This window comes from Zalophus californianus, chromosome 6 (genome assembly GCF_009762305.2).
Source record: "Zalophus californianus isolate mZalCal1 chromosome 6, mZalCal1.pri.v2, whole genome shotgun sequence".
Classification (NCBI taxonomy): Eukaryota; Metazoa; Chordata; class Mammalia; order Carnivora; family Otariidae; genus Zalophus; species Zalophus californianus.
Window position 1 is genome coordinate 64,566,018 of NC_045600.1, and position 24,269 is coordinate 64,590,286.

Sequence of the window (24,269 nt, forward strand, 5' to 3'; positions counted from 1 at the left end):
TCATTTGAAGTTCATATCCAGGGGGTGCCTGGGTGGCTCAAGGCGTTAAGCGTCTGCCTTCGGCTTCAGTCATGATCCCAGGGTCCCGGGATCGAGCCCCACATTGGGCTCTCTGCTCAGCGGAAAGCCTGCTTCTCCCTCTCCCACTCCCCCTGCTTGTGTTCCCTCTCTCGCTGTCTCTCTCTGTCAAATAAATAAATAAATTCTTTAAAAAAGAAAAATGAAATTCATATCCAGGCCTATGTTATCTGTAAATGCTTCCTTAAAAACTCTAGCTCATAAAGAGTTGTTTTTTCATGTGTGCATGCATATATCAGTGCGTATAAGGTTGCTTCTATATGTAAATAGGTTTTATGCATCATATAGGGGCATTATCTGTAATTTGTTATTACATATCAAAAATATAAACATATATACAAACAAATATGTCTTGTTTCCAATGAAATACTGTATCCTTTAGGAAGTTTAGTACATAATAGATGCTCCATACTTAATAGATTTCTTACTTGATAAGCATATTTTTGCTTAAGCATGTCTTGACCAACATATGTGCTATCTTTTAACATGATTTTCAGCTTTGGTTTGAATTAAAACCTATATTCCTTATTCTCACATACTGCCTTGCAACAAGAATGGCAGAAAAAGTGATTAGTAGAAGATTTGGGACAAAAATACACCATGATAGTTTTGTTCAGTAACCTCTGGGAGCATTAAATTTACCATTTTAGTTTTAGTCTCTCATTTTAAACATAACTGACTTTTCAACTCCTTAGTGGCTATGAAATTTTTAATAATTTATACTGAGTGGACTGCTACAAATTCCTTAGAAAAAAGTTTGATATAAAATAAATTCAAGTAGATAGTAGTAATGGTTGTCCAACATTGTGAATGTACTTAATGCCACTGAATTGTACACTTTCAAGTGGTTAAAATTGTAAATTTCGTGTTGTCTATATTTTATCACACTAAAAAATAAATAAAAATAAATTCACCATTTGTCAACTACCAAATAAATAAGACAGCAAAAGATACCAAAAATACTGTGACACAATTTAAATAACATTTTCAGTTATAACCAAAATTTAATGCAGTCTTAAAAATCTTAACACTACCTAAATTATCTTAATAGTTACAATCCTTTATGAAAAATGTTTTAAAAGCTAGAAATTTTTGACATTATCTTACTCATTGATGATTTCTTTTTAGGAACTATATGTATATACTGAAACATAAAGTGTTTTTAAAAATGTGTCTTACAGGAAGCATCTCAATTCTCCCTACTATATTGTACCTTACAATTGGGGTGCTCAGAGAAACTGCTGTGAAGTTACCTGGGGGCCAGTTATCTCCAACTGTTGCAGCTTCCCTACAGGCTTTGAAAGGAATATTGTCTTCTCCCATGGCCAGAGCAGAAAAGAGTCACACTGCTTGGACTGACCTCCTCCGTAGTGCTTTAACAACAATACTTGACTGTTGGGATCCAGGTAATTAAGGCTGTTTGGAAGCAATTGTTTAGTTTGTTATAAAAAGCAAGAGGAACATTTTTTTAAGAATAAGCTATTTAATTGATTGTATTTGGCATTCTCACCTAGTGGGGCCCATATTCACTGTATATGTGTTCAGAGAATATATATAAAGTAGATAGAAACATTTATGTTCTCATTTTAGTATCTTTATTCTTTAATACAGTTAAATGACTGGCAGCCTGTATATTAAGTTGACAGTGAAAGACCTTCAATTATAATTTTAGTTTATGAATATAGTATGATCCATAACTAGCTGACAGAACCTTTTAATGCACATATAAAAAAGTGCATAAGTTATGCATTAAAAATCTAAAATAAAATTGTTGGGTTTATATCCTCATTCCACCACTTACTAGCTAACTCACTAGCTAAGTTACTCAACTTCTCTGAGCCTTAGTTTTCTCATTAACAAAATAAGGGTATCATGTTGCAGGAAATTGTTAGAGCAGTAACATAATATATGGAAAGCATATATTGATAGCCAGTATTATGTTCAGTATCCATTAAAATTTGTTTTTCTCTTATTACTGTTGTATAGTTTTCATTTTCAACATAATGTCATAGTGACTGTAAAAAGTCCTTAGACGTATTATAGATCATCCAAGCCTTCTTCTGTTTATAAATGTCACAGTTCACCATATTCTCATTCATATGGTGCAAAGGTTTCAATTGAATTCAGCATTTATTGACCACCTACTTTGTGCCAAAAGTTGAGTCTGGTGGAGTCTGGTATCTATAAATTGTTACATGATTAATATCATAAAGTACTCCTTGAAGGCAACAGTGATGTCTTAATTATCACCACATTTCTAAATATAGCAAAAGACTGATTAAAAAATGAGAGTAATCCACTCTGTTTGAGTGAATCAGGCAGAGTGTAACAGGTAGGGTTCTCTGGAAGCTCTTGCTGAAATGGTGTTTGGGGAGCAAGAAGTTTATTAAGGAACAACATCTGTGAAGGGAGTAGGGGAAAGTAGTATTGGCAGAAGAGGAAGTCGGACTCCAATGCAAGCCCCCAACAATTGGGAGCTCTGCAGATTGCCCATATGAGTGCTTCACATAGGCCTGTACTTTATCCTCAGATGTGGGCTACCACAGGAAGGATGTGATCTCAGTCAGGGCAACTCTAGCTGAGGCCAACCTTAAGGGAGCTAAGCTGACCATACTCCCGCAACTGGGTAGCACTTTCCCCCATGAAGGGGATCTCAGTGGTACAGCTCTATATCTACCACAAGAGGCTTCTCAGAAGAGTTGGTTTCGTATAGAATCAGAAAGCATTTTCCACATGGACATCATAGAAATGGGTTCTAGGCACATTTCGATTACGCACCTGTAGACCTAAATAATATGGTACATTTGGGGACAGCAAGTAGAATAATGAAAGGATGTGGGGTTAAAGGAAAAGGCGGAGGAGGGTGATGAATAGTGATTATTAAAGAGATGAAGTTGGATGGTACATGGGGCCAGATTATGGAGGGTTTGCATGGTTTGTAATTTGGACTGCTTTTAATAGGCATTTGGAATCACTAAAGGGTTTTAAGAAGGGAAGTGATAGGATTTGCATTTCTGAAGAATCACTGTGACAGCTATAGAAAAAAAATTCTTGAAGGTAAGATAGTAATGTAAGGATAAAGAGTAAAGTGTTAAAAATAAAATCTTAAGCATGTGTATTAACAGAATTTACTGATAGTTTGGTTTAGGAATTGAAGGAGTACATTGAGCACTCATAGTGCCATTAACAAATTCCAAAGTGAACCTTTTCAGGGGAATGTAATGAGCTGAGTTTGAAATGCCTTTCAGATAATCAAGTAGAGCATAATATGTAGAGGTCTGGAGTTCAAGTAATCCGAGCTAGAGATGATTTTAGACTATGTGTATTGGAGAGTTATCAGTGTAACCTATGGGATGGATAAAATCACCCAAATTGAGTTTATGGAGCAAGATGGAAGAGATGCAGGAGAGAATACAGTCACAGAAGCCAAGGAAAAGAGTTTTTTTAATGGTGAGAGCTTGGTCAGCAGTGTAAATGGAAGGTAAGGAAAGTAAGGATAGACTTCTGTCGATAAGAAGAAAAGAAAGCTGAAGGAAAGCATAGGGGCCAGGAATTTTTTTAAGATAAGACTCCAGCATGAATTTGTGCTTATGGGGAAAAAAAGGTGGAGATGAAATTGGAGTTGGAAATATTAGGGAGGGAAGCAATGTCCCCTTCTAAGCAGGAAGAAATAAAATTCATAGTACATTTAGAAGGATTAACCTTTGCCAGTGGGAGGGAAGAAAAGGAGGTAGAGATGGGAAGTAATAAGTGTAAGTTTTTATGATGAGAGTTACAAAGAGCTTGCCTCTTCCATCACACACCACAAATATGTTTTTTGTTGTTTATCAGAGAATGAGGTTAGGACAGTGGGGATTTAGACTAGCTACTGAGAGAAATTAAAGCAGGAGCTGATGATCACAGGGAAACCATTTTCTGTGTAACAAATTGCTTGAAAACTTAGCGATTTAAAACAACAAACTATTATCTGATAGTTTATGGGTCAGAAATTTGGAGCAGCATACATGGGTGGTTCTCACTCATGAGGTTACTGTTAAGATGTTGGCCAGGGCTGCAGCTAGAAGATCCATTTCCAAGATGACTCACTCATGGCTGTTGGAAAGAGTCTTCAGTCTCTTGCTGGCTATTAGCAGGAGGCTTTGCTTCCTCACCACAGAGGCCTCTCCGTGGGCCTAATGCTAAGGGAATGTTGCATTTATGCTAGGGTAAAAGAGGATAGGAAAAAGGGGAGTTTAGGGAGGGGTATGGGGAATAGGGAATTTTAGAAGAAATGGTGAAGAGGAACCCAGGAGAGCTTTATCCTACTGAAAATAAAAAGACATTTTTACTAAACAGACTAGCTGACTATGTTGCAGTTTCAAGTTGTCGTGAATGACTGAAAATAACAACTGTTTGGGAAGCAGTATAGCATCATGATTAACAGTATGCTCTCGAATAAAACTATCTGCCTTACTAATTGTGTGACTTGGGCAAATGACTAAATTTCTGTTCCTCATCCATAAAATGGAAGAAATAAGCACCCATCTCGTGCTGTTATGTGGATTAAATATTTCATATATAAATAAAGTACTTACAATAATGCTGTCATCATTTTAAATGTTGACCCAAGTACCTTTTACTTTAAAATTATCCAAATTATTATAAAATTCCATTCATTATAATATTTTGCTTTCATTACTGTTATTGTTTCATTATTATCTCTCAAGCCTCAGTTAAGATATTAATCTCCTTAAGGCTTTCTCTGACCACCCAGTGTAGCAACTCCTGGGTTGCTTTCTTTTATTTTTTTTTTTTTTTTTAAACTTCATTTACTTATTTGAGGTACCTGGGTGGCTTAGTCAGTTAGGTGTCTGACTCTTGATCTCTTTAGCTCAGGTCTTGATCTCAAGGTTGTGAGTTCATTTCCCACACTGGGTTCCAGTGCTGGGTATGGAGCCTACTTATTTTAAAAAAAAAGGGGGGGGGCGCCTGAGTGGCTCAGTTGGTTAAGCAACTGCCTTCGGCTCAGGTCATGATCCTAGAGTCCTGGGATCGAGTCCCACATCGGGCTCCCTGCTCAGCAGGGAGTCTGCTTCTCCCTCTGACCCTCTTCCCTCTCATGCTATCTCTCATTCTCTCTCAAATAAATAAATAAAATCTTTTTTAAAAAAAGTTTATTATTTAAGAATCTTTGCACCCAACATGGTGCTCGAATTCACGACCCTGATATCAAGTGTCACATGCTCTACCAGCTGAGCCAGCCAGGAGCCCCAACTTTTATCTTTTAATGTATTTTTTATATTCATAGACCTTGTGACTAACTGAAATTAAATTCTTTACTTACTTCCTGGTGTACAGTATATCTTCTGTAACTTATATTCTCAGTGCCAGAAAGAATGCTCTTTCTTAAATATTTGTTGAATGAATGTTAGCAAAGCTATTATCTCGATCCCTGTATATCATTTCTTCATAAGTAGTAATCCATTCTTACACAGTTTCATGAGTCAAATTTGTCACCCCTTTTCCTTTTCAAATAAAATTGAGTTTTCACAGCAGGTTCATTAAAATTATTGAATGAGATTATGAAGGTAAATATGGGAGGAAATGAAGGAGAATTATATCTAATAGAAAATTCCTTCAGATAATTGTGGCCTGTGCGGTATTTTCAGATTTTTTTCTACTGTTAAAAAGTGGTATATAGGGCGCCTGGGTGGCTCATTTGGTTGGGCGACTGCCTTCAGCTCAGGTCGTGATCCTGGAGTCCTGGGATCGAGTCCCACATCAGGCTCCCTGCTCAGCGGGGAGTCTGCTTCTCCCTCTGGCCCTCTTCCCTCTCGTGCTCTCTCTCTCTCATTCTCTCTCAAATAAATAAATAAAACCTTTAAAAAAAAAAAGTGGTATATAGCAAAGCACTAAGGTATTTTCACTTGACACTTGTATTATCAAAATATGAATACCTTAATCTTAAAAAAGAAAAATCAGTTGTACATGCATTTCTGAGTTCCACAACAAAAATGATACTATAATAGCTAACACGTGTTGACCATATGTGCAACATGCTATTCAAATGCCTTACATGAATAACTCATTTAATCCTCATAACTTTATAAATGCAAGTACTGTTAATATTTCCATTTTATAAATGAGAAAACTAAAAATGAGGTTCAGTGTCCAAGGTCACACACCTAGTAAATGTATATTCCTAGTAAATATACATATATATTTACTGATGTCTACCTGTAAAGAATATAACTACTTTGGTAATTTTTGGTTGTAGAATTACCTACAGTGTACATTCTAAAACCTACAACATTTGCCAGGATTCTTAAAATCAGTCCATTAGTGTTTATTGTCTGTAACTGTTGTGTACACAAAAATTGTTGCTGTCAAACTAGAGGCATCTTCACACAGGTACATAAAACAAATACAGCAATCTTGGGATGTTTCTCATAGATCATTTCTCTTTAGTAGATGGAACACATCAAGAACTTGATGAAATCAGTCTACTTACTGCTATCACAGTATTTATTTTGTCTACCAGTCCAGAAGTTACTACCATCCCATGCCTTCAGAAGCGCTGTATTGAGAAATTTAAGGCTACTCTTGAGATAAAAGATCCTGTGGTAAGTGTCTTTAGTAGAGAGATGTTTGTAATAGGAATATGTTTAGGCTTTTCTAGAATTTTTCTTTGTGATTTTATTGGCTCCAACAAGAAGTACCAGACTAAATTTTTTATTTTTAGGTTTGGAGCAGTTTCTATTCTTAGGGTGACAAAGCCAAATAATAATGGTCTTACTCTTTGGCCCCAAGGGTAGAGCATAGTCGGAGGAAGATAAAGGAAATGTTTAAGAAACAAAAACTTTGATTTGAAATAGGGACATTTTTAAAATTGATATATCTCTAGAACTTACAAGGGACATTTAGTAAGATACTTTGTTTTTGTTTTTTTAAAGATTTTATTCACTCACTTATTTTAGAGAGAGCCTGCATGCAAGCGGGGGAGGGAGAGGGAGAAGCAGACTCCACATTGAGCGTGGAGCCCAGTCTTGTGACCCTGAGATCGTGATCTGAACCAAAATCAAGACTTGGACACTCAACTGACTGAACCACCCAGGCGCTCCTTAATAAGACACTTTGTAGCTTATTTGTAGTAGATTTCCTAAAAAAGGAAGACTTCACATGTCTTCAAGAATATGGTATGAAATAATGGGACCCATCCCAAAAACAGTACATACAAGTTAATCTCATTCCTTTATGACCCCTTCATTTGCTAAATTTGCATCCTGTTCCTTTATGCACTGCAGAATGAGTTGGTCTGAAAGACTTCATTAACAATTAGATTTGGGGGAAATCTGTCAATAATATCAAAAGGTTTTAAAACATTTCATCAAATAGTAGTAGGACTATATATAGGTCACTGTGAAAAATACTTAGTTATCCATTTAACCAGACGGACAGTTAAAGATAGATACATAGTTTAAAAAACCAACAAAACTTAGTTCTTTTAATAGAGAACATTTAGTTTTCCTTAGCTTAGTAATCAAAGACTTGATAAAGACAGCATGAAACATGGGAAATTATTTTGATAAAATGCAGAATCTTTATTTTCTAGGTAGATTATTTTAATAAGGCAAAGAAAAACCTTTTATAATCTTTTATCAGGAGCAGACCAATAATCCAAGAAAACTTTGTCCGTTTAACAGAGAGAAAACCAAATTCTAATTTTGTACCAGTGTATTTATGATATTAAAGCTCATTTTCTTTTTTATTTAAATGAATTTATGCTAATCTTAGCTTGACCATGAATAAAATTCCTTTCCCAAAATCCCTTTCCACAAACCTTCTACAACTTTCTTTGTACTTTCAGATCTTGTCCTCTGTTTTTCCCCTTTCCCATCCTGAAATAACCAGTCTCACTTTAGGACAAAATTAATTTCTTTTCCCGCAACAAAATTGCATCTGCATCCCTCATTCTTTCTCTTACTGAAAACACACATTCTACTTTGCTAGGATACAGAGATGATTCTGTTATCGATCGATGGATCACAGCCGCTAACTCAGGAAACAAGTGGTTAAGCCCTGGCACGCTGCTGAGGTCAACTGCTCCATCCCTAGGAATCCCAAGGGGGCTGGACAAATCAAATGCATAGCTCCTGGCTGGGTTTGCCAACACTGTTACCAAACAAACTCAGATAAACTAATTGCAGGAGAAGCCAATCACTCAAGAGACAAGGGTTTGGAAAAGAGAACTGGAGAGCTTTATTTGGGGGGCCAGCAGCCAGGGGAGGTGGCTCAAGCCTTAACAGCTGATCTCTCTGCCAGCAAATGCATACCTAGAGTTTGATAGGGAAAGGTTTGGGGGATTCATGCAAGAGCAGGCAGCACTGATCATGGGAAGGGGTCAGTATGTGTTCAGCAAATGATCATGGGCAGGGAAGGGTATGGGATGTGGTCTTCTAGACATTCCGTTGCTATCAGGGCTTTTCTGGCCTGGTAGTTGGAATGTTCAGGTCATTGCAAAATGTCTTCCATCAATGCCTCAAGAAAGTATGATAAGAAAGAACAACAGTGGTTTTCAGATAGGGCCTGAGTTAAGCAGTCTTGTCTGTTTCTGGTCTTAACTGTTAGGGCCTATAGTTGAGCTAGAGGGCTTGCTGACAAGTACTTCTAGTAGTTTAATTACATACATGAAAATTTTTAACCCTTAGAAACCTTAATTTCTTTTTTTAAGATTTATTTATTTACTTTTAAGATTTTATTTATTTGAGAGGCAGAGCATGAACGGGGGCTGGGGGCAGAAGGCAAGGGACAAGCAGACTCCGCTTAGCAGGGAGCCCCACACAGGGCTCAGTCCCAGGACCCTGGGATCACAACCTGAGCCAAAGGAAGACACTTAACCAACTGAGCCACCCAGGCACCCCTTATTTATTTATTTTAGAGAGAGAGAGTGTGCGGTGGGGGGAGGGGGGCAGACGGAGAGAGAGTCTCATGCAGACTGTGCACCAAGCATGGAGCCTCACCCAGGACTCAATCCCATGACCCTGAGATCATGAACTGAGCCGAAACCAAGAATCAGACCTTCAACCGACTGCACCACCCAGGCGCCCCAGAAACCTTAATTTGTAATGGAAAACTGTGAACTGTTAAACCAACATTCCTGAGATTGACAAATTTATGAATACATTTTGCAATTTCTAAAAATACATTCTTCTTCAGTATATTTTGTGGTAGGGAACCAAACATGTTTACTAACAGACCCAGCTATCTTAAGTTTCTTGGTAGTAAACCAAAAATAGATAAACCTATGTTCAGTAATTACTGTTTCAGTTTTTATTTTTTATTTTATTTGGCAATGATCCAGATATTCAGTGAATATCCATCTTTCAACTTATCTCAGTATAATTTTAAGGTTTCAAGTTACCAAAAAGATTTTTGGAAACTATTTTTAAGTAAACACACAGATGCAGGCAGACCAGGTCTGAGGACCCACCAAAAGGTCCTTGGCTTTTTGCAGGATGAAAATCAAACGCAAGCCAAAAGGAAAAGTGAGCAGAATTACTGAAGATGTAGAGCAGATACACAGAGCATCTGGGAGACTCAGAAAGGAAGAGGAGGGGCACCTGAGTGGCTCAGTCAGTTGGGCGTCTGCCTTTGGCTCAGGTCTGCTTCTCCCTCTGCCCCTCCCCCCCACTTGTGCTCTCTCTTGCTCTCTCTGTCTGAAATACATAAATAAAATCTTTTAAAAAAAAGAAGAAAGGAAAAGGAACATGAGTCTCATCCTTGTTAGGGGATCAGTTTTATTGAGGATGGTGGTTTGTTGTATGTGTCCTCTGACACATCCAGGAACTGGTCAAACAAGGATTGAGTGCTCGGGTATCTTCCATAAGTTACTTATGCCCTCAAGTCAGGGGTCTTGGCATCAAAGTTTTTAGAATCAGTGGTCTTGGAGAACATTCATGACATTTGTGATGGCCCTGCCTGGTCACTCCTTCGATGTTCTCAAGCAAAGAGCTTTCATTTTAAAGTTTGAGCCATGAGATAGGTATGATGATGAAACCTCATTAGCTGATTAAAGAGCAGTTGGATCCAGGGTGCCTGGATGGCTCAGTTGGTTAAGCGGCTGCCTTCAGCTCAGGTCATGATCCCAGGGTCCTAGGATTGAGTCCCACATCAGGCTCCCTGCTCAGCAGAGAGCCTGCTTCTCCCTCTCCCTCTGCCTGCCTCTCTGCCTACTTGTGCTATCTCTGTCAAATAAATAAATAAAATCTTAAAAAAAAAAAGAGCAGTTGGATCCAGATTGTGTTTCTAAAGTTTTTATTTAAATTCCCATTAACATAACAGTGTTCTATTAGCTTCAGGTGTACAATATAGTGACTCAACAATTCTATACATTACTCAGTGCTCATGACAAGTGTATTCTTTTTTTTTTTAAGAGTTTATTTATTTAGGTGCACCTGGGTGGCTCAATTGGTTAAGCAACTGCCTTCGACTCAGGTCATGATCCTAGAGTCTCAGGATCGAGTCCCACATCAGGCTCCCTCCTCAGTGGGAAGTCTGCCTCTCCTGATCTTACCTCCTCTCATGCACTCCATCTCTCACTCTCTCTCTCTAATAAGTAAATAAAATCTTAAAAAAAAAAAGATCTTATTTATTTGAGAGAGAGAGTGAGAGCAGGAGCAGGGGGCAGACAGAGGGAGAGGGAGAAGCAGACTCCCCACCGAGCAGGGAGCCTGATGCAGGGCTCAGTCCCAGGACCCTGGGATCATGACCTGAGCCGAAGGCAGATGCTTAACTGACTGAGCCACCCAGGCGCCCAGCAAGTGTATTCTTTAATCCCCTTCATCTATTTCACCCATCCTCCCATCCACCTCCCCTCTGTTAACTATCGGTTTGTTCTTTATAGTTAAGTCTGTTTCTTGGTTTGCCTCCCTGTTTCTCTTTTTCCCCTTTGCTTGTTTTGTTTCTTAAATTCCACATATGAATAAAATCATATGGTACTGTCTTTAACTTATTTCACTCAGCATAATACTCTCTAGCTGTACCCATGTCATGTCAAATGGCAAGATTTCATTCTTTTTTATGGCTGAGTAACATTCCATTGTATAGTAGTTCTTTTTTTTCTTAAAGTAGGCTCCACTCCCAGCATGGAACCCACTGTGGGGCTTGAACTCACAACCCTTAGATAAAACCTGAGCTGAGATCGAGTCAGATGCTTAACTGGCTGAACCACCGAAGCACCCCTCTCTTTATTTATTTATTTATTTTAATTTTGATTTATTTGTCAGAGAGCACAAGCAGTGGGAAAGGCAGAGGCAGAGGGAGAAGCAGGCTCCCCAGTGAGCAGGGAGCCCTATGCAGGACTTGATCCCAGGACGCTAGGATCGTGGCCTGAGCGGAAGGCAGAGGCTTAACCTGCTGAGCCACCCAGGGGCCCCTATCCCTCCCTTTAAAAAAAAAAAAAAAAAGCCTCTTCTTTTTTTTTTCTTCAGTCTTAGGAATTAGGAATAATCTAGATAACAGTTCCTAGAGAATACTTGGTAAAACATTTACATCTCAAAGGCACAGGAAAGAATGCAAGTTCCTTCAGAAAGGACTTTTGTTCCCTTTGGCCTGGATTTTTAACAATACTTACAAGCCTTTTGAGATAAAAAGGGAAGGTTTTAGGATTGGTAAAAAGGATAGGTGGATTTTGAATTGTTTCTGGAGCCTCATTTCTGTTTTTGAAAAGATCTGTAAAATAAGGATAGTTGCTAGAGGGAACACAAGCAGGGGGAGTGAGAAGCAGGCTTCCCGATGAGCAGGGAGCCCGATGCGGGACTCGATCCCAGGACCGTGGGATCATGACCTGAGCCAAAGGCAGATTCTTAATGACTGAGCCACCCAGGCACCCCGGACTGTTGCTTTTAATTCCTCGAAGAATTGGTTTGCAACTGGAAAGACTTCATAGGTCGACCCACCTGTATAACTACATTATCTTCAATTTGCTTCTTTGTATCTGGGAGATTGTCAACTAAGATGGAAATCAAAAAGATTACTATGTTTTCGATTTAGAGTTGTGTGTCTTGGAACATTTTAGTAGGTACAAAGTTTCATTTTAGCTTAATGAAGGAATCCTCAAAAACATTCCCATCAGGCTCTGAAAATCAGCTTCTAATTTGGCCAACTTTTGCCCATAGACTTACCTTGGTAATAGAGTTACTTGAGTTCCCTTGAACTCAAGAGGCATCCTCAAAGAGGATGCAAAAGATGTTTTATTTTCCTCATTCTACTTGTTACTACAGACAGAGATCTGGGAGAGTGGACTCTTGTAAGGATTATCATTCTTTGCTGGCTTCTGCCAGTTTCCCCAGGATCCCATGTGCAGTCCTGAATGGGATTTATGTACAGAGTGTAGCTCCAGTATCTACCAGAATTTGGTGATTTTTCCATTAATTTTAATTTTAGTTTCCTTTGTCTATTTAAAGAATAATAGCAGTGTACCAGAAATTCCCTCAGAATCTTGTCAGCTCTGGGAGAGACCCTTATGAGGCCTTCTTCCAAGGTAGATATGGAGGCATTTCAATTGGTGTTGAAGGATTTGCACAAAACCTTTGAGAACAGTCTTTTTTCCAGTATCCCAGTTAATTAGAAATGAGACACCAATTTCTGGGCCAGTGTTTTGATGATGGGCCCCCAGAGGGCTGCAATGCAGGAGGTATTGTTTTAGATACCATTTGTGTCTGATTTTTTATTCCCTTTTGCAATGAAACTTTCAGTGAGGCTATTGTGGAATCTTAAAGCCTTTTGGAAGCTTCTGCATAACAATTAAAATAGGTATCCCATTCTCTTTGTTTGATTTGAGAACCTTTGCTTTTAAATGCACTTCTTAAAAAAGTGACCTTGCTTAATTGGCACTTTCTCCCTAATGGCCATTGTAATTCTAGGTTGCCTTTAGTAAGATTTTGCCATTCTTGTAGGTCTTTATAGCTACAGAGACTATAGTTTGTAGACATAAAATAAACAGGTGTGCCAGAAGGTGGGGTGCTCAACTTTTTGGAATTTAAGGATCCTATTTCTTTAAATATTTGGGTCTCTCAGAGCCAAACTAATCCCTAAGAGGGATGTGCTGCTGGGTTGGGGATTGCACGGTGTTTTACCATGTACTTCGTTGCCTGGACTTTTTCTTGAGGTTGGTAGGTAATCTGTGTCAGTCTAACCCACTCTGTGACCCATTTATCCTAGATAGGAGTCCTAGAGTCAGGTAGCAAGCACTCTAACAGCTTTTATGTACTCTACCAGTGCCCACCAATTTTGCAGCTTTCTGGCTTCCTAGATTTCTGCCTGCACTAGCCTTTACTTCATGTGCACATCAACATACAAGGAGTGACCAAAGAGATGTTACTGCAGACTGGCCAGTAGAAGGCCTTGTATAAAACACCAGCAAATCCCAATGTGGATGTGGGGGCTGGGGAAAGAACTGAACCAACAGACCCCAACAAATAGGGACTGTAGACTAGGATTCCAAACAAATGGAGAACTGCCGACGGAACCACCAGTCCACATCTGTGTTTCTCCTTTAACTCCCAAAGCCTTCAGAAGTTTCCTTCAGATCCCAGCACTGCCACCAAATCTGTCAAGGAACAAAATTCAACTGAGTAAATTTTAAAGATCTTATTGGCTTGAAAAACAAACTGAGGGTTCTAGAGGGGAGGGGGTGGGGGGATGGGTTAGCCTGGTGATGGGTATTAAAGAGGGCACGTACTGCATGGAGCGCTGGGTGTTATACACAAACAATGAATCATGGAACACTACATCAAAAACTAATGATGTTGGGCGCCTGGGTGGCTCAGTTGGTTAAGCGACTGCCTTCAGCTCAGGTCATGATCCTGGAGTCCTGGGATCGAGTCCCGCATCGGGCTCCCTGCTCGGCAGGGAGTCTGCTTCTCCCTCTGACCCTCTTCCCTCTCGTGCTCTCTATCTCTCATTCTTTCTCTCTCAAATAAATAAATAAAATCTTGAAAAAAAAAAAAACTAATGTAATGTATGGTGATTAACATAACAATAAAAATTAAAAAAAGATCTTATTGGCTTTATTCAGCGATTCATGAATTGGGCAGCATCCCATATACCAAATAGAAAAGAGCTCTGAAGAGCTGTACAAAATCAAAGATTTATAGACAGAGGAAGGACAAGGAAGTTACTAGCAAAGAGTGGATTGTTTTGGGCAAAGCTACCTTCCTTAGGGGGATAGCTGGGGTCTGTCAGGCAGATTACCTCACTCTTGCTGACCAGGTAATTCCAGATTGACTGGTTTAAGATTCCAGTCCTGGGAGAGGTTGAAACTGTAATTAAGTTAGGTATTGAGTCTTGGTTTGGTAAGGTGTCACCTGCTTCGCCCAGGTGACTCCATTTTGCTCTGTTGTCCCTCTTTTTTTTTTTTTTTTTAAGATTTTATTTATCTGACAGACACAGTGAGAGAGGGAACACAAGCAGGGGGAGTGGGAGTGGGAGAGGGAGAAGCAGGCTTCCCGCGGAGCAGGGAGCCCGATGTGGGGCTCGATCCCAGGTCCCCGGGATCATGACCTGAGCCGAAGGCGGTCGCTTAACGACTGAGCCACCCAGGCACCCCTGTTGTCCCTCTTTTAACACCCGTTAGCACTTGGATTTCCACAATTAAAGATAAATTAGAAATAAATTTAAATGCCTTTTTTAGAGACTTTTCTTTAAAAAAAAGGTTTTAATTCACAATTTTTATTTCCTTTTCAAATTTATGTTACAGTCTGCGTGTTAATATAAATTTATATTTACAGTTTATACTATTTTTGTTTCTTACCTAATTAGGTACAAATCAAGACCTATCAGCTCCTACTTTCCATTTTTCAGTATCCAAATCCAGCTGTCTCCTACCCGTACATTTACTCTTTGGTATCCTCTATTGTGGAAAAACTACAGGAAATAGACAAGAGAAAGCCTGAAGACACTACTGAGCTTCAGATCTTTCAAGAAGGCATAAAGGTCTTGGAAGCACTGGTAGCCATTGCAGAAGAACAGCACCGTAAGTGTCAGCACTAAATTCATACTAAGTAAGAATCTGTCCCAAATCAGAAATTTAATGTTATTTTAAATGTAAAACATTCAGTTGGTCACTTAACATTATATTTCCACATTCACTGAAAGGTAAGTGTTGTTAATTCCAAATATTGATATTATTTAGTGTTAATTTGAGAGGAGAGATTAGAAGGATCCTTTTTAGTGGGGAAAAATTTGTACAGATAAGTGAGTTTACAACTTTATATATTAAACACAACCTTCAACCCAGGACTTACATCATTTATTTACTTAACAGGTTCTCAGCTGGTGGCCTGTCTTCTGCCCATCCTCATTTCCTTCCTTTTGGATGATAATGCTCTGGGATCAGCAACTTCCGTAATGAAAAATTTACATGACTTTGCTTTGCAAAATCTCATGCAGATTGGGCCTCAGTATTCATCAGTTTTTAAAAATGTAATGGCTTCTTCTCCAGCCCTGAAAGCCCGCCTTGAGGCTGCTATCAAGGGCAATCAGGAAAATGTCAAAGTCAAGATACCAACATCTAAACATACCAAGAACCCTGGAAAGAATGCAAGCATCCAATTAAAGACCAATTTCCTCTGATTTTTTTGTTTTAATAGTAAGCACCTTAATAAAATACTTGATTATTTCCTTCTCTTTGGGGACAAAAGTGACATTTTAGACACAAGTGCACTTGGAGGTCTGGTTGATTGTCTTAAATAGCTGTGACTTTTCGAAGTAATATCAAACTTAACATTTTTTGTGGGTTTTTATTTTTTTTTCAATTTAATAAAACCACAGAGCTCTTGCCAGGAATTTCAAGAAAGTGCTAAAGAAGTAAACTCACTGAACAATCCATTGCTTTAGAAATGAAATGGATTTCTTCTGACAGTCCATACACACACGGTATACTTAATACTTTGGTAGATATAGATTTGACTTTAAATTATCTGCATTTATATTGTATCCCAATTGCTAATTTAAAATTCTGCCTTATTCAGTAATTATATTAGACTTTCTTGGACTTCTCAAACAACATAAATGATTGGAAACATATTTAGGAAACTTGGTTCAGAATTATCCAATATATAGTAGTACAAGTTAATTACAGCCCTACAGTGTGACTTAAGATCTGGTGTCTATAAATATCATGGCTTTTCACCACCTTTTGGTTTGGTTTGTATTGGGTTCACAAAATGGAAATTTTACTTATTTTAAATAGAATAGGGCATCTCCACTTCAGTTTCTCACATGGATTTTGTTACCCCTGCTCCTGTCAAGTTTGTTTATTTTCATTTATGACAGACATTCATATTAATGAGTTTAATACAGATTCATATCTATATTTAGGTCAACTATGGGTTTATATAAAACAACAAATTTAGATCATCAACGAAGGCAGTATGTTTTTTTTATCATGAAACATATTTTAATATAGAAAAAATCTAATGATAGAGTCGTATTGGTTGAAAAAATATTTTTTAACTGCTGGTAATCACTGACTCTCCTTCCACTTCAGTGTTATATGTATTAATCAAGCACTATGTCACAACATAGCATTTCCCTGTTAAAAAATTAAAAACTGGAGTGATGGGGCATGTTCAGAATTGAGAAAACACTTTGAGTCAAGCAGGAACAATGTGATGTACTCTATTTTATTATGTTTGTATATAAATACTCTTGTAAATTGTTCAAAATGAAAACACTTGACAAAATCTAACACTACAATCAGTTTTTTTTTAATTTACATAAATAAAGCTAATTTTCCTTATCATTCTTGTATTTGAGATTATTTTGCCCACCAAATATGGCTGGTTAGTCTCACAGATTCCAGAAAATCAATTCTATGGAGCAAATAATATCCCTTCTATGTAACTTTGCATTTTTCTCAGAGGATCCCATTCTTTGGAGCATTCTTTGCAATGGTTTGGATTCGCTGTCTTCGTAATTGTCTCTTCTTAATTGTCGCTTCTGTTTGCTTCACCTGAATCCCCTTCTCTCTATTGTATCTGGCAGACTCTCATTCCTTGTAAGCTTGGTTTAAATGTCACTTCCCCTTGTTAACTCTCCATAACACTTCTTGCCCTCCTCTTACACTAAGCAATTTTTTTTTTTTTTAAGATTTTCTTTATTTGTGAGAGAGAGCGCGCGTGAGCACAAGCAGGGGGAGCTGCAGGCAGAGGGAAAGGACCCTCGGATCCCGACTTCAGCCAAAGGCAGACAGCTTAACTACTGAGCCCCAGGCGTCCCTACAGGTGTTCCTACACCAAAAAAACTTTAACTGCTTCCTCACCAGTGTCCCTGGAGTGCTTTACACATTCTATGCATGGAACATCACACTGCATTTCAGTATCTCCCTTTTAGACCACCTTCTCAGGGAGGAATTTTTGTCTCATAACTGCCTTTGTGGCATCAACTAAATACTTAAATCACTGTTGAACTGCACTGATACAGGATGGATTTGAGCTCAGCAATCTCCTTTGTCAAGGCAAATGGGTGGTTCTTAGGATACAATTTACTGACTTTTGAGTTCTTTTGTCCGTTTGTTTCATTTAGTTCATTCTTAAACATTAAGATGTCTACTCATCATTTAGTGATATAGTTTCCTGAATTGTTTGGGTTAGAAGTGTTACCTGAATGTCAGTAGTTAATGAAAAAATATGTCCAGTGTCACGGAATTAAGTACTTTGAGTTAGGCACTATCCTATAGTCTTTTTCTTAAATGTATCACCTTGTTGGGGCGCCTGGGTGGCTCAGTCGTTAAGCGTCTGCCTTCGGCTCGGGTCATGATCCCAGGGCCCTGGGATCGAGCCCCGCATCGGGCTCCCTGCTGCGCGGGAAGCCTGCTTCTCCCTCCCTGACTCCCCCTGCTTGTGTTCCCTCTCTCGCTGTGTCTCTTTCTGTCAAATAAATAAAATCTTTCAAAATAAAATAAAATAAAATAAAATAAAATAAAAATAAAAAAAATAAAACCATAGAATGAGGGCTTTTCTTTAAAAAAAAATGTATCACCTTGTTTAAAACAACACTAAATTAGTAAATATATTCTCAATTATAAGGAAATTAAGGTTTAACAGCTGGTATTTGAACCTATCTTTCAGATTCAGGGTCCATGCTGGAAACAAAAACAAGTACTCCGGCAGTCCTAATTACATCAAGCGTTAGCTTTTCTCCTTTTGCAAGGTTCCATATTCCCTCAGGAGCCTTCCTCACCCCTTGCCTAAGATGTTTTCAGTTGTATTTCTCCATATTGCCACCAGAAGCTTTCTGATCAATAGGGAAAAGGTTTTTGTTTTTGTTTTTTCTGGTAAATTGTGTCCTCCACAGTTTGTATGGGAATAAACTATGATTAGATATTGATGATTTAAGTTTTGATTTGTTTAAAGATGAATAATTTAATCTAAAAAATACATCAAAAATTATATCTGCCTTTATTTTAAAGAGTCTCCAGTTGTGATACGGCTGTTGCACTTTCACCAGCTTGGTTAGTCACTTGACTGAAACAAAATGGTGTATTTGTCTTGAGCTTTTTTTTTTTAAGATTTTATTTATTTGTCAGGGAGAGAGAGCAGGTGAGCACAAGCAGGGGAACGGCAGGCAGAGGGAGAAGCAGTCTCCCTGCTGAGCAAGGAGCCCGACACAGGATTCGATCCCAGAACCCTGGGATCATGACCCAAGCCGAAGGCAAACACCCAACCAACTGAGCCACTCAGGCATCCTGAGCTTTTATTTTTCTAAGGGAAGAAGTAGAGCCACGTTTACTAGTTGAGTCCCATTCTATTTAATCCACTGCTTAAAAACATCATGGAAAGACCTAAAAAATAACATTGGATGTAACAGATTTCTATTAATAGCATTGAAGCAAAATATTAACTTCTATAAAACAGACTTCAAAGCCAACCTTAAAGGGAACATTAAGGCACTTAAATACAGTAAGTCCTGTAAAGAGTTCATAAGTGTAGGAGCACCTGATTGGCTCAGTTGGAAGAGCATGCAACTCTTGATCTTGGGGTTGTAAGTTTGAGGCCCATGTTGGGTGTAGAGTACTTAAATAAATAAACAAAAAAAGATAGAAGCATAGTGCTATGGGAGCCCAGAGAAGATTGACCAAGGCTTCCAAGATAGACTTAATTCAAGTCCATGGAATATCATGATACAGGCTTAGAGAATAGTACTTGGGGGAATGCAAAACCTGAACAGTTCTTTGTAACAATTTTGAAGAGAATTCCCTCTATGCTGTATCCTAAGAATTCCCTTTGTCTTTTTATTATAACTTTAGGACCAAAGTAACTACATATCTTGCATTTTCTCCATCAGTTGAATATACTTTCCTCTTTACAAATAACTTGTTAACCCTGGGAATACCTCAATTTATTGGGAGAGTTTTACCTCTATGTTTGCTAGAAATACAGTTTTCCAACTCCCTGCTGTCTGACAGTGATCATCCACCAATTAATTAATTGTGTCTGTGTTGACTTTTTTTTTTTTTTTTTTAAGATTTTATTTATTTGAGAGCATGAGAGCGGGGAGGGTCAGAGGGAGAAGCAGACTCCCTGCCAAGCAGGGAGCCCAGTGCAGGACTCAATCCCAGGATTCTAGAATCACGACCCGAGCTGAAGGCAGCCACCCAACCGACTGAACCACCCAGGTGCCTGACTTTTCTGTTTACTAGTCTGTTTAACTGGTGCCTGCCTGTGCTTTTAGCTTTGAGGAAAATGGGAAATTTTGTGTTGTTTTGATTATATCCAGTACAGAACACAAATACAATCCCAAGTTCTGTATATTCAAAGGAGCTAGCTTTCTTTAATTGCATTTCTGTTTGGGTAGGACTCCTGCTTACTCTTCTCTTTGGGCACTATAAAATGATGATTCCACAGGCTATTTGGGGAAAATTCTTATTTTTTTAAAGATTTTATTTATTTGAGAGAGAGAGAATGAGAGATAGCACGAGAGGGAAGAGGGTCAGAGGGAGAAGCAGACTCCCTGCTGATGCATGACTCAGTCCCCGTACTCCAGGATCATGACCTGAGCTGAAGGCAGTCGCTTAACTAACTGAGCCACCCAGGCGCCCTGGGGAAAATTCTTATTACTTGATAGCCATTCTTCGTATACATTCACATATCATTCTTTAAATAGATAATATATTCCCAAAAACCTTAGTTTTTGAAAAATGCTAACTATATTTTTTTAAGAAAATAGGCCATTGCTGCCAATTAAAAACTAATATTGACAATGTTTTACTTAATGGGATCAAAGTTTAATCACTTTTTTCTGAAAAAATATCTAGAGGCAAGAATAACTTGATAAGTGAATATATATATACACACACGTCAGAAGTAATGAATTGCTTTATAAAATAAAATATTCCAAGAAGGAACAAAAGTAATATTTTTTAAAGCAATTTAAAGTATGCCAGTGACACAGCAAGAGTAGTTTTTTTAGTGCTATTATTGGAGGTAGTGCAAGTGGCCTCAGAAAAAAACATGCATACACAGCCAAAACAGAGGCTCTCTACTAAACAATGAGACCTATAAACCCCAGTATTTCTGTTGGTTACTTGTTTCTGATCGTAACAAAGCTTTGGACCTTGTATTTTATAATCAAATGCTGGAGGAGTGCTCACCACTGATTGGTCTTCCCATACCTTTCCTCCCTTGTTTCAGGCAGTTACTAGAAACACATCTTCTAGGCCATTTTTTAAACACAAAAATAGATTTTTTCTATTTTCTTAAAAATAGATTTTCTAAGTTATGGAAATGCTTTTGTTTCAGCAGTCAACAGACCTATTGTAAGTTAATATCAAATGAAAAGTGGTTAGACAATGCACTTCCTATTCTCCAGTCAGCTGTGTTCTCTAGTCAGGGTACTCTGCCATTTGCTACATTTTTCACTGTAGATGTTTTTTCTTTTCACTAGTAATGTGACCATTCTGATTTCTCAGTGTTGTACCAAAAATATTGTAGAATTGTCTACAATACTAAGATGTTTCCTTAGTTATTTGATTAATGCTCTTAACATGTACTGGGACTTCCAGAAATCACCTTAGAACCTGTCTCTGAGCAAACACATGCCTAAATCATTTATAACAGTTTCGAACTATTTTAAAAGGTTGTGAGTTTCGGGGCACCTGGGTGGCTCAGTCGTTAAGCGTCTGCCTTCGGCTCAGGTAATCCCAGAGTCCTGGGATCAAGCCCCACATCAGACTCCCTGCTCCGTGGGAAGTCTGCTTCTCCTTCTCCCACTCCCCCTGCTTGTGTTCCCTCTCTCCCTGTGTCTCTCTCTCTCAAATAAATAAAAATCTTAAAAAAAAAAAAAAAAAGGTTGGGAGTTTCCATGGTCTTCTTTGAAAACCTATCTAGCATATCTCATTATGTTAGTTTCATAATCATCTTCTATAATCGTTTTAAAGTGCCTATTTGTCCATGGTTTCTTCACTATGACACCTAAAGCACTAGTTAAAATGTAGGTAAGTTGGACTTAATCAAAACTAAAAAACTTTTATGCTTCAGAGACCACTACCAAGGAAGTGAAAAGATAATCCACAGAATGGGAGGGAAAGCTTTGCAAATCCTCTAACAAGAGTCTAGTATCCAGAATATATAAAGAACTCTTAGAACTCAACAATGAAAAGACAATTTAAAATTGGGCAAAGGATTTAAATATACCTTTCTCCAAAGAGAGAAATTTGTACATATACAAATGGCTAATAAACACACAAAAAGATGTTCAACATCATTAGTCATTAGGGAAATGCAAAGCCACAGTGAGATGCCACTTATATCCACTGGGATGGCTATGATCAAAAAGATAATAACAGGGGCACCTGAGTGGCTCAGTTGTTTAAGTGTCCGACTCATGATCTCAGCTCAAGTCTTAATCTCAGGGTGTTGAGTTCAAGCCCCGAATGGAGCAAACTGGTTGAGCCCACTTAAAAAAAAAAAAAAGACAGTAAGTGCTGTAAAGGATGTGTAGAAATTAGAACCTTTGTACGTTACTAGTGAGAATTAGTACAGCCGTTCTGGATGACAGTTTGGCCATTTCTCAAAAAGTTAAACGTAATTATGGTATGATCCAGCAATTCCACTCCTAGGTATGAAAAAATTAAAAACAGTCACACACAGGCACCTGGCTGGCTCAGTGTGTAGAATGTACAGCTCTTAATCTTTTTTTTTTAAGATTTTATTTATTTATTTGAGAGAGAGAGCACATGAGAGGGGGGAGGGTCAAAGGGAGAAGCAGACTCCCTGCTGAGCAGGGAGGCCAATGCGGGACTCAATCCTGGAACTCCAGGATCATGACCCCAGCCGAAGGCAGTCACCTAACCAACTGAGCCACCCAGGTGCCCCGCAGCTCTTAATCTTTTGAGTCATGAGTTCAAGTCCTACAGTGGGTATGGAGCCTACTTAAAAAAAAAAAAATTTTTTTAAACAGTTACACAAAAAATGTACATGAATAGTTATAGCATAATTATTGATAATAGCCAAAAAAGTGAGAACAACCCAAGTGTCCATCAACTGATGAATGTATAAAAATGTATATGTATGGTCACAATTGAATATTATTCAGCCATAAAAAGGAATGAAGTGCTGATACATGTTACAATGTAGATGAATCTTATTATCTGATTCCATTTATATGAAATGTCCGTTTACATGAAATCTTTCTTTTTTTAAACTTTTTATTTATTTATTCATGAGAGACAGAGAGAGAGAGAGGCAGAGGGAGAAGCTTGCTCCCAAGGAGCAGGGAGCCTGATGCGGGACTCGATCCCAGGACCCCGGGATCATGACCTGAGCCGAAGGCAGACGCTCAACCATCTGAGCCACCCAGGCATCCCATTTACATGAGATCTTATGAATAGGCAAATCTTTTTTTTTTTTTTTAAGATTTTATTTGTCAGAGAGAGAGAGAGCACAAGCAGGGTGAGTGACAGGCAGAGGGAGAAGCAGGCTTCCCGCTGAGCAGGGAGCCAGATGCAGGACTCAATTCCAGGACCCTGGAATCATGACCTGAGCTGAAGGCAGACTCAAGGACTGAGCCACCCAGGTGCCCTGAATAAGCAAATCTGTACAGACAGAAAGTAGATTAGTGGTTGCCACGGGTTAGGGAAGGCTTGGGGTTGGGGAGTGCTAACGGGTATAGGGTTATCCTTTTGGAATGAAGAAAATGGTCTGGAATTGGTGATATCAGCTCCACAACCCAGTGAATATAATAAAAACCACAGAATAGTACACTTTAAAAGGGTGTATTGTGTGGCACAAATTTGTTATAGGTTGAATCATGTCTCCCAAAAAGATGTTTAAGTCCTAACCCCTAGAATGTCAGTAGCCTGACGCCGCCTCATAACACCTGTGTCATTCCCCTCGCTTCATCCCATCACATAGGCGTTTTATCATCTCATGTCATCACAAGAAGGCGAAGTTCAGTACAATTAGATATTTTGAGACAGAGACCACATTCACCTAACTTTTATTACAGTATATTGTTATGATTGTTCTATTTTATTATTATTGTTCATCTCTTGCTGTGCCTAATTTATAAGTTAACTTTATCATAAATATGTGTGTATAGGAAAAAGGATAGTATCTGTAGGATTCAGTACTATCCACGGTTTTAGACATTCACTAGGAGTCTTGCAACTTACCTGCCATAGATAAGGGGGAACTACTGTAGTTATATTTTGTTACGGTAGTCCTAGAAAACTCATACAGATTTATTTCTCAAGTTTTAAAAATGGAGTCAGGTGGATGGAGCTGCAGTGTATTATGCTAAGCAAAATAAATCAGAGACAAATATCATATAATCTCACTCATAGGTAGAATTTAAGAAACAAAACAGATGAACATAGGGAGAGAGAAGCAAAACATAAGAGACTCTTAACTAGAGAGAACAAACAGGGTGGGGGGAGGGGAGGTGGGGGGTGGGCTAAGTGAGTGATGGGTATTAAGGAAGGCACCTATTGTGTTAAGCACTGGATGTTATATGTAAGTGATGAATCACTAAATTCTGAAACCAGTATTACATATATGTTAAGTAGAATTTAAGTTAAAATTTGAAGAAAAAAATAAAAATAAAAATGGAGTCTTACAAAGAAGAGACCAAGCTATACTTGGCATATAGTAGTTGCTCAATATATAAAGTTAATTTGGTTTATTTTGAAGGGATGAAAGGGTACTGGGAAC

The 24,269-nt window shown here is 38.4% G+C and overlaps 1 protein-coding gene across 11 annotated transcripts in view; it reads left to right on the plus strand.

Annotated features, from left to right (window-relative positions):
• HEATR5A (HEAT repeat containing 5A) overlaps positions 1 to 16,859 on the plus strand; it is a 109,704-nt gene extending 92,845 nt beyond the window's left edge. For 8 of the 11 annotated variants that reach the window (XM_027569978.2, XM_027569977.2, XM_027569976.2 and 5 more), the window contains 4 exons: positions 1,260 to 1,484; positions 6,526 to 6,680; positions 14,878 to 15,091; positions 15,383 to 16,859. In XM_027569978.2, the coding sequence (XP_027425779.1) occupies positions 1,260 to 1,484; positions 6,526 to 6,680; positions 14,878 to 15,091; positions 15,383 to 15,690 (902 nt within the window). In that variant the 3' untranslated portion in view covers positions 15,691 to 16,859. Of the gene's footprint in view, positions 1 to 1,259; positions 1,485 to 6,525; positions 6,681 to 14,877; positions 15,092 to 15,382 lie in introns of those variants that run through there. The other 3 variants (XM_027569982.2, XM_027569987.2, XM_027569986.2) reach the window with 2 other exon arrangements.
• Positions 16,860 to 24,269: the final 7,410 nt, after the last annotated feature.